This window comes from Asparagus officinalis, chromosome 3 (genome assembly GCF_001876935.1).
Source record: "Asparagus officinalis chromosome 3, Aspof.V1, whole genome shotgun sequence".
Taxonomy (NCBI): Eukaryota; Viridiplantae; Streptophyta; class Magnoliopsida; order Asparagales; family Asparagaceae; genus Asparagus; species Asparagus officinalis.
The window spans coordinates 76,390,177-76,399,202 of NC_033796.1; the positions used below are offsets into that span (position 1 = coordinate 76,390,177).

The 9,026-nt window shown below is 34.5% G+C and overlaps 1 protein-coding gene across 1 annotated transcript; it reads right to left on the bottom strand.

Annotated features, from left to right (window-relative positions):
* LOC109834352 (ureide permease 1-like) lies at positions 501-7,607 on the bottom strand. The gene is given in 6 exon segments (XM_020402360.1): positions 501-884; positions 2,990-3,364; positions 3,974-4,347; positions 4,426-4,564; positions 5,693-5,971; positions 7,202-7,607. Coding segments are annotated over 6 exon segments (1,404 nt in total). The 5' UTR covers positions 7,271-7,607; the 3' UTR covers positions 501-716.

Sequence of the window (9,026 nt, forward strand, 5' to 3'; positions counted from 1 at the left end):
TGGGTCAGCATGCCTAGTTCAAGCGGCGCATATTGTTCTTAGCTCAAATCAATCTTATGCGGATCTGCTTTTATAGACTTGTCGTGCAGGGAACATCCGATTGGCATAACAACCACCTTTCTCGTTATGCAAACATTTAGTATGTGACATGTTAGATTTAGCGGTGTTACTTTGAGAGGTTAAGTGAGAAAACTTCGTTGGGGTGTTTTGCAATGCCCCTAAAAGCCCAATGGGGGTATCTTGAAATAAAAAAGTTTGGGGTGGTTTTCTAAAGTTAATCATTGAATACTTCTAATATTTGAAGGTGCATATACTCTCGCTTTAAATTTGACAAATGACCTAACAAATCAAATAATATAATTCTGTCCAGCTGGGATAAAGTAAATTTCTTTTTTCAATGACTTTAATACTTTCTTTCTATTTTAATTCCTTCCACGTCTAGTAAGACCGATACGTAATTGTGATCAATTGACACAAACTAAGTCAAGCTATAAGTTTACATCAAATGTGAGGTTTCATTTGTTGTCCAGAGGTGGCAAGTTCACAAAATTATATACAAGCAAATCGCCATCCTTATCCATGTAAATTCTTAGATTTACAACCATCTAAACCTGCACAATTAATAAATTGATGCATTTCCTCTAATCTGAACCAACTTGCAAATGTTGTGTATGAAAGGGGAAATCAGAATGAGATCCCTCAGGATTGTTTTCTTTCTAGCTTCTACTTGTGTTCTTCCTGTGGCCAGCTGAAGCCATCAGAACTACTACAGCTATGATAAACATAAGCAGCATGCTCACAAGTAGTATGTAAGTCTTCTTCGATGACTTTCGATACTCCCCGAACAGAAGAATTCCCCAAAATGTGCTGACGAGTGGCAATGCCTGATTTATGTCAACAAAATGAAGGGAAAACAATCAACATTCAGGCTGGTTCAATAATTGATAGTAATATTGCAAAACTATCTACAAAATAATTTTTTCCCCCCCCCCCCCCCCCCCTTTATTTTGAAGAAATTTCAATTGTCCCCTTTATTTTGAAGAAATTTCAATTTTCTGAGTTTTGACTTACAATCTACTGAGAAAAGTAGTTGAAAATTATGTTAATGGTCTTAGAACAACAGAGAGAGTTTGTTTGACAATCATCCTAAAACTTTTGGGTTAGGATCAATCCTGGCCTAGATTTAAACTAAACTAGTTTTGTTTTGGTCCATGAGAAGGTCGACCAAAACAAAACTAGTTTAAGGTCCAAATTTGACCTCAAGAAAAGTAAGCTAGTACTTAATGACCAAGTTTTACCAAACATATTGTTTCTCAAAATGGGACTAGAATCAATCCTGGCCCCATTTTGAAGAGTTGCCAAATACACCGGGCGGGGAAGAAATGAACTTCACATATACTTAGAAGATTTTTTTCTGTTAGGTAAAGTTTACTGTTATAAATAGCGGTAAATAACCCCGCAATAGCGGCGCTAATAGCGTTGGAGGTGCCTTCCCGCTGCGCTATCGCTCAATAGTGGTGATATATTGCGGAATATGCGCTTTCCGTTTACAAAAGCGACGAATAGTGTGCCATAACGATAAATAGTGGGTGATTGCATGCGAAATCTGTGTTTTTTACTGCTATTTAAAAGCGGTTTGAGGTTTATTTTTTTAAAATTAATCCTGACCCATGACCATTGCATTCCATCGTCTCCTGTGATTTTCGGCATACTCCCGCCACCTCTCATAGCATCTGGCACCTACCTCTGTACTTCCTCTCACCTCATTCATCATGAGCTCCTCTTAGGGTAGTCCTCTCACCGTTCAGCTCTTCTTCTTAAAGACGACGATTCTTTGACTCCTCCAGTTATCTTCGGTATTATGTGATAATTACATATCTATTTCATGTTTATGATCTCTTTAAATCCTCAAATATGTACTTTTAGATTTTTAAAATTTTTCTTTACTCTTTCTTTTTTTAGTATTTATACATATCTAAATTAGATCGCTATTTGACTTTGCGTTTTTTACCGCTATTTTACGACAATTACTCCAAATAATCTTAGTGATGCCTCACCGCTATGTGACGCTATCTGCTATCGATAACCTTGGTAAAGTTGTGATCTTAGATGACAAAAGTTGCACTTAAGACTGAGCCGCCAAAACCACAAACCCCTGATGACACCAATTTAAAAAAAAGTTCATCTATTGCGAGAAATAGATGAAGAATTATATAGATAAATATCAACTCCAATTTTAATAAGAGCATCACAAATCATCACATCACTTTCTCTGACGTCAATATCAAGACTCTTCAAGATAAAAGCAACAAAAGAAAGTTGATGAGCATGTATCGATAAAAGGCATTCTAGCTATATAGGTTACAAGAATAGACGAGACTAAATCCTTGAAAATATTAATAAAACTGAGAATATTTACCAAAACCATTGACCTATGTTGCATGGGTACAGTATGGGTACGCGATAAGGTAAAATTGTTAATGGTAGGGTAGAGGTTACGGCTATATAAATATTTATTTGTTAATGGTAAGGTAGAGGGCACTACTATATAAATATTTATGTACATATATATTATTTGTTAGAATTAATAATTTATCTGAGAACAAGGATGAGAATTGAAATTCATATAACATTTCTAAGCTTCTTTTATTATGTGAATTATAAATTGGAAAATCACTAGTTTTTAATTAGACATCCAAATGACCCTAAAAATCATAATTTGGAACCTGCCCAATTTCCAACGAGTTTCAAGACGTGGATGTGAAGTGTAAGATATATGTATGACTAGTGTTTTAAATTAAAACATGTATTATATAATTTAGTATATGCCAGAATAAATGTATGCATATATGCGAGGAGCGTCCAAGGAGTTCGGATATGGGCACGTGTCGGGTATGGGTACGGATTCAGAATAGAAATACCCAGGTAACATAGTCATTCACTATGATGAAAGCAACAATAACAGATAATAAACACCGCACACAATTACCTGAACAGCATCGGCAGCAGCGTAGCCAGCAGCTTGTCCACCCATGAACTGAAGCCCATTACCAAATCCGCACAGCAACCCTGCTAATAATGCCCATTGCCTTCCCTTCCAATCTTTAAGATAAGCTGCGAAGGACGATTTTGGAAGCCCAAGCACGGGCTTGTAAAGAAATCTGATGTTTAATATGATTGCAATGATAAAACAAGAGATTGAGAAGTAGAAGAATGCGGTGTAGACCACCAAATGAGGCACCCCTTCTCTCAAAGTGTGCCATTGATCGTTGGTTGCTAGATTGAATGCCGGAGAGAAAAGTGAGAAGCAAATGCCTGCAAAGAATACAATACCGAGGCCTACAAAAGTTTTTGCCCCTAGTACCTGAAATTTTAGATATTTGGTTAGAATACACAAAAAGGGTAAATTTCACAAAACCCCCAATAAGTTTGGAAGTTTTCCATTTAACGCACAGAAAGTTTGAAATTTTCACTTAAATACAGTAAGTTTTATGAGAAAACGCCCAAATTAAAACGGTTAGTTACAGTGTATCACATGCAAATAACATACTGTCAAAAGACCAAAAATACCCTACTTTAAAAAAAACAAAACCTTCACGTTCTCCTATATTTTTCACACTAAAATCACTTTTCCCCCTTCTTTCTTCTTCTCACCGCTCGCATCCACTCCCATATTGGAGCTCCCAATCCCCAAAATTTATTTACATTTATTTTGGTGATCTTGTCCTTCAAAACTCTAAATTGATGCTATTTTATGTACCATCATGGGGGGGTTAGGAAATATTAAAATATTTTTGGGGTTTTCTAGATTTTTTAAACTTATCGGGGATTAGCTGAACTTCTCAAAAGTTTTGAGGGCTAATTTGAAAACACCCAAACTCATCAGAAATCTTGTTAAATTTACCTAAAATAAAATTTTGAGCTACATGGTAAATTCTTCAAATTTTAACAAAAATTTCTGAAAATTACTAACCTTGATCGATCTTCTGTTTTCGAGCTCAACAAGGTATTCTGCAGTTCCAGCTTTTGCTTTTTCTGACTTAACCGAGTCTGAAATGTGACAAATTTCATCCTCCAATTCCTTAGCTAGATTACCAAAGGTAAATCAAAGAAAAGAAAAATGAATAAAATAAAAAGGAGAAAGAACTAATTGCACAATGATTTCAAATGATGATTAGTTACCCTTGCAACTACTTGAAGAACCACAAAGTTTTTCTTCATTATCAGCTGCATTGGATGAATGTACAGCAGACCCCAGACATACTGCAGTCAAGAAGCATCCAACTCCAGGGAAAAGAATCTCAGCTTTATTGATGCGATCGTCTAAGAAATAGTTCAAGGTTGTACCTGATTCAAACAAATGTTATATGAGATTAAAGAATAATATCATCTAAATTTAGAAACATGAGTAAGACAAGCATATACCGATAACCACAGTTATGCTGGAAGTGATCACTTCTGTTACCGAAAGACCAACATAGGCCCAAGCATATTGAGTTGCTAAATTCCCAAGGCTAAGGACAATTCCCCCAGCCATAGCAAATAAGATCGAAGGCCAGTTATCCTGAACACAATTTAGATATACTAGGTAACTGCTAAGTGTTAGAGCAAATAATCTACAAATGTAAACATATAGTATTTGTTGTGTCCATATAATGTAGAAAGAATGAGATACGCTATCAAAAGAATTTTGATCATATTATTGGAACTCTTAGCAAGACCACAACATGACTTCAAACATGAAGATGGAAGGAAAGTCATGTGGAACGGCTATGTTCTAAAAGCTTCCTTCAATATTTTTTCGAAATATTTCGTCTTCAAAATCTTATGTTCTAAAGTATATATCAATGTGTAACTCTAAAAACTAGTAACCTAGAAAATGTTTAAACCTATAAAGCACTACTAAGATTTTAAGAAGATTTCTATCTTACATGAAAAATCCAAATATATCTATGAGCAAATCTTCTCCAAGGTGCTTCTACAACATGATGCAGATAATTGCAAAAGGGATTTCTTGATATTTGATTTAAAATCCAAATTAAATGTCACCCTCATAGAATCTTAGAGCAGTATGCACAGAAAGTTACAGGCTCGCTATCAAGCTAACGTACCAGAAGTATTACAGGAGTTAAGATTTGAATGTCTCTTCCAAGATGTAAATCCCTTCAGATGGCCAGGAAAATATCAGAAAATGTAACTGAAACATCTAGTAAATTAAACAATTCATCAGGTTGGAAACTTCCTTCCTATTGGCAAATTTATTGAGGATGACAAAAGATACAATTTCAAATTAAATTTCTTTTGTTCTGTATCTTTTTATAAGTTAGATTAATAAAAGTAATTCAGAACTTTTGTATACAATTAAAGAAATTGGCAGGTGAATTATGTCCAACTGTCACACGCGTATAATGTTCCGAATCAAATGTGATTATATTCATTTTAGTTGGTTTAGCTAACAATATTATTAATCTTAATTGGCTTACCTAACACTGTGACTATTACTTTCTAAAAAGACAACAGAAGCATTCTAATTTAAATGGACCTCTTCAAACTAAATGAAGCCTTAAGTACTGCAATCATGGCAAAGCATAAATATTTCAGCAAAATTCTAGCATCATATCCTTTCTGCTGATAACCCCAGCAATTTTACTATTTCCCCTTGATATTTAGGGAATAAGCAGAAGCAACGAACCTGGGTAAGCTGAGTGAAAAAATTTGGCGTATTCAGCTTGCTATCTCCAATTTGACCGAAAGTTAAAGCAATAAGAACGGCAGCCAAAAGATTTGTGATTGAGTAATCAAGATAAGTGTGCTGCGGTAGACGACCCCTCCTCTCTAAGAGACTTAAAACAGCAGGCCAAGTGCCCAAGAATAACAAGGCAGCCAGCATAAGTGCAATGGCACCTCCTTTATCTTCAATCAAATACATCTTTAAAAGTACTTGCTGATCCAAGGAAAATTCAAAATTATCCTGAAAAATCCAACATATTAGTTTATTAGATATCGATCAATGGAATCTCTTGATTAGAGTCTAATAAGTAAATTCTGCTAAAAAAAGCATCAGAAGAATCAATTCAAAGCTAAAGAATTAACTAAGAAAACAAAGCATGCAAATGCAATTCTCAACCACATGAACATGCTTTTGTCTTTTACTCCTCTTATGTTATAATCCTTTATTAATCATACAAAAAGATTATGATGTGTGTTGAGCTTCTCCAAAAATTAAGAGTATCAAAAATAAAAGAGTATTGTTGACACAGATCCTAATGTATGGATCTAACTACTGTGCAAAACAGAAAATTTTGAAGCTCTTGGGCACAAATTTAGTTCAAGTTTAATAAATATGAAATTAAGTATATTAGTTAATTAACTATAAAGGAAAGCAAGAATCAAGAAACCACAGTAGAGATAATTCATTCAGAAACTGAAAAATATAACAGCAAATGACAAGTAGAAGAACACCTTGTCTTCTTTCTGCTTTTGGGTATCAGAAAGCAAAACAATTTACCTAAAACAACAATATTTGGGGTCTCGACAATCGACACAACTTTAAAATGGACAGGGCTGCTTAAAAAAAATCTAAGTGGCTACAGCCAAAAGAAGAGATTACTATTTCTCCTCCTCTTGTTGTGTGTTTGCAACAGCCAGAACAAGCTGTTGATGATAAGTTGACCGTGACCAAAGCAAGCACATGGGAGAGAGAAAGATGCGAATAAACAATCAAAATAGAACAATTTCTGAGTTCCGACTTACTAAAGGTGAACAAGGTCTCCATTTCTGAAAACCACTAGAAAAAATATATAGAGCAAAAAGGAAAAACTCAAGAATCAAGAATCAAAGATTCTAAAGGAACATAATCAATATCAACTTAAGAATTTGAGGAAGACAAGAAAAACTTTTACCTTAAAACCCAAATTTGACACTTGAGGGTCTAATCTGCGTTCCAAAAGAAATAAAAGTCCAAAGTTTTTAAGTAACTCCAACAGCCCACCATGTGGTCAAGTTGGCAATAAAATACCAAACTTAAACTAAAACAAGCATAGATTCAATGATAATGGAAGATACCCATCGAATAAATTCAGGAAAAGTAGTAATTTTGACTAATAAGCACATCAATGAAACATCAATCCATTGACTACTAGGGGTTTTTTCAGTAAACCAAAGTGTGCTAAAAGACTCGGCATCACTCTTAAAGTCTTGCCTGCCGAAAATTTCTACCAAAAAATCTGAATCCATTGGAGAAAACTGCAGGAATAACTTCAGCCATCATTATCGAAATTTAAGGGAAATAAGGGAAATAAAAAGTACAGGTGAGAATGAACAGGTTCCAACGAAATGTCATCGATAAGGTGGTATAAGAATAATGCAAATTGAAAATAACATAAATTACTATAGAATCCGATTGGAGACAGCAATTAAGAGTTTTGGGAGGACCCAGGAAGCCCAAAACGTCAATGGCTAAAGTTATCAAGGAATCTCCCTTCTGTCAGGAATGGCTAAAGTTTTCAAGGAATCTCTATTCTCTCATGGGGCTAATTTTAGCACAACATAAGGAGCTTAGGTGATTTTTAAGCAGAGTTTCGTCTTGGATTTTGACTTCTTAAAAGAGAGCAATTCTACCACGCTATACAAGCTGTCAGATTCTGGTGAAAGGTCTCTGGTAGGTGACTCGCGTCAAGATACTTTTGTTTCATAAAAAAATTTGGCATTTGGTATGGATTACAAGTTTTGGGATTAAAAAGTTAGCTTTTTTGTATTTTGGGATTCCATATATGATGTTTGTTTTAAGAATTTTTTTAGAATATTGACTCCCAAAAGTGTAAAAAATACCTAATTTTTAGAATTTGCCGAATCCTCTCAATTGGAGAGGATTTTGACAAATCTCATAAATAGGTGTGCTTACCTCTCAAGTATGGATTACAAGTTTTGGAATCAAAAAATGAGCTTTTTTGTATTTTGGGATTCCATATATGATGTTTGTTTTAAGAAATTTTTTAGAATATTGACTCCCAAAAGTGCAAAAAGTACCTAATTTTTAGAATTTGTCGAATCTTCTCAATTGGAGAGGATTTTGACAAATCTCATAAATAGGTGTGCTTACCTCTCAATTAGAGAGGATTTAACAAATCCTAATTTTATCTTTTTGTGAGAGTTAACCTCACCAAGATAGCATATTCATCATATTACAAAATTTTAGCAGTTGATAATGCTACAGTTTAAGTTTGAAACAAACAAAATATTACAAATTGTAGTATCCCAAATCCCAAAATATTAATGAAACAAATAACATTTTAAAAATCTCAACCCATAACAAAACACCTATGAATTTCAAATCCTATGGTGAAATCTATATCCTAAAATTATAGGATTTGAGACAAACACACCAAAATGACTTGATGGTATCTAGGATATGACAAGGATGTAGTAAAAAAGCAGGGGTGATTTCAGATGTAGATGGAAACCAACGTTAATGTTTGTTTTTTCTTTTTTTCTTGTTTTTAAAAAATATCCCAATCTGAATTAAACTCAAGACCACAGGATTCATCTTAGAACCTCTAACTGTTTGGGTCACTCGCGATGGATTAATAGAAACCACATTATAAGTAGTATTTCCTTGCAATGTACCACTTTTGTTGCCATTTGGCAAGGGGTTAAAGGAGAAGAGACTATGTTAACCCATCATGAATGGTGTTTGCGTTGAAATTTGATTTCTTCATTGTAGGACTTATTACAACTTCAGTCGTTATAATAAGTTCAAAAGGATGGGCTTTTTATAAGATTCCTTACACAATGAAAATAAAAAAAGATTACAAGTTTCTTTAAAACACCCGCAAAGGATGTTTATCACCCGCTGCTCGCGTAGGGTCTTTGCATGTGCCGGGGTTTATCCGTGGACCACCACGGATCAGATCCGGTTGAAGGCTAAATGTTCGTTGCTTCACGAAAGTAACAAGAACTGAAGTAAATAATCTCAACCAAGTGAGATTACTACTCTTCTCGGGATGAGTACAAATTCAGATCTCAAG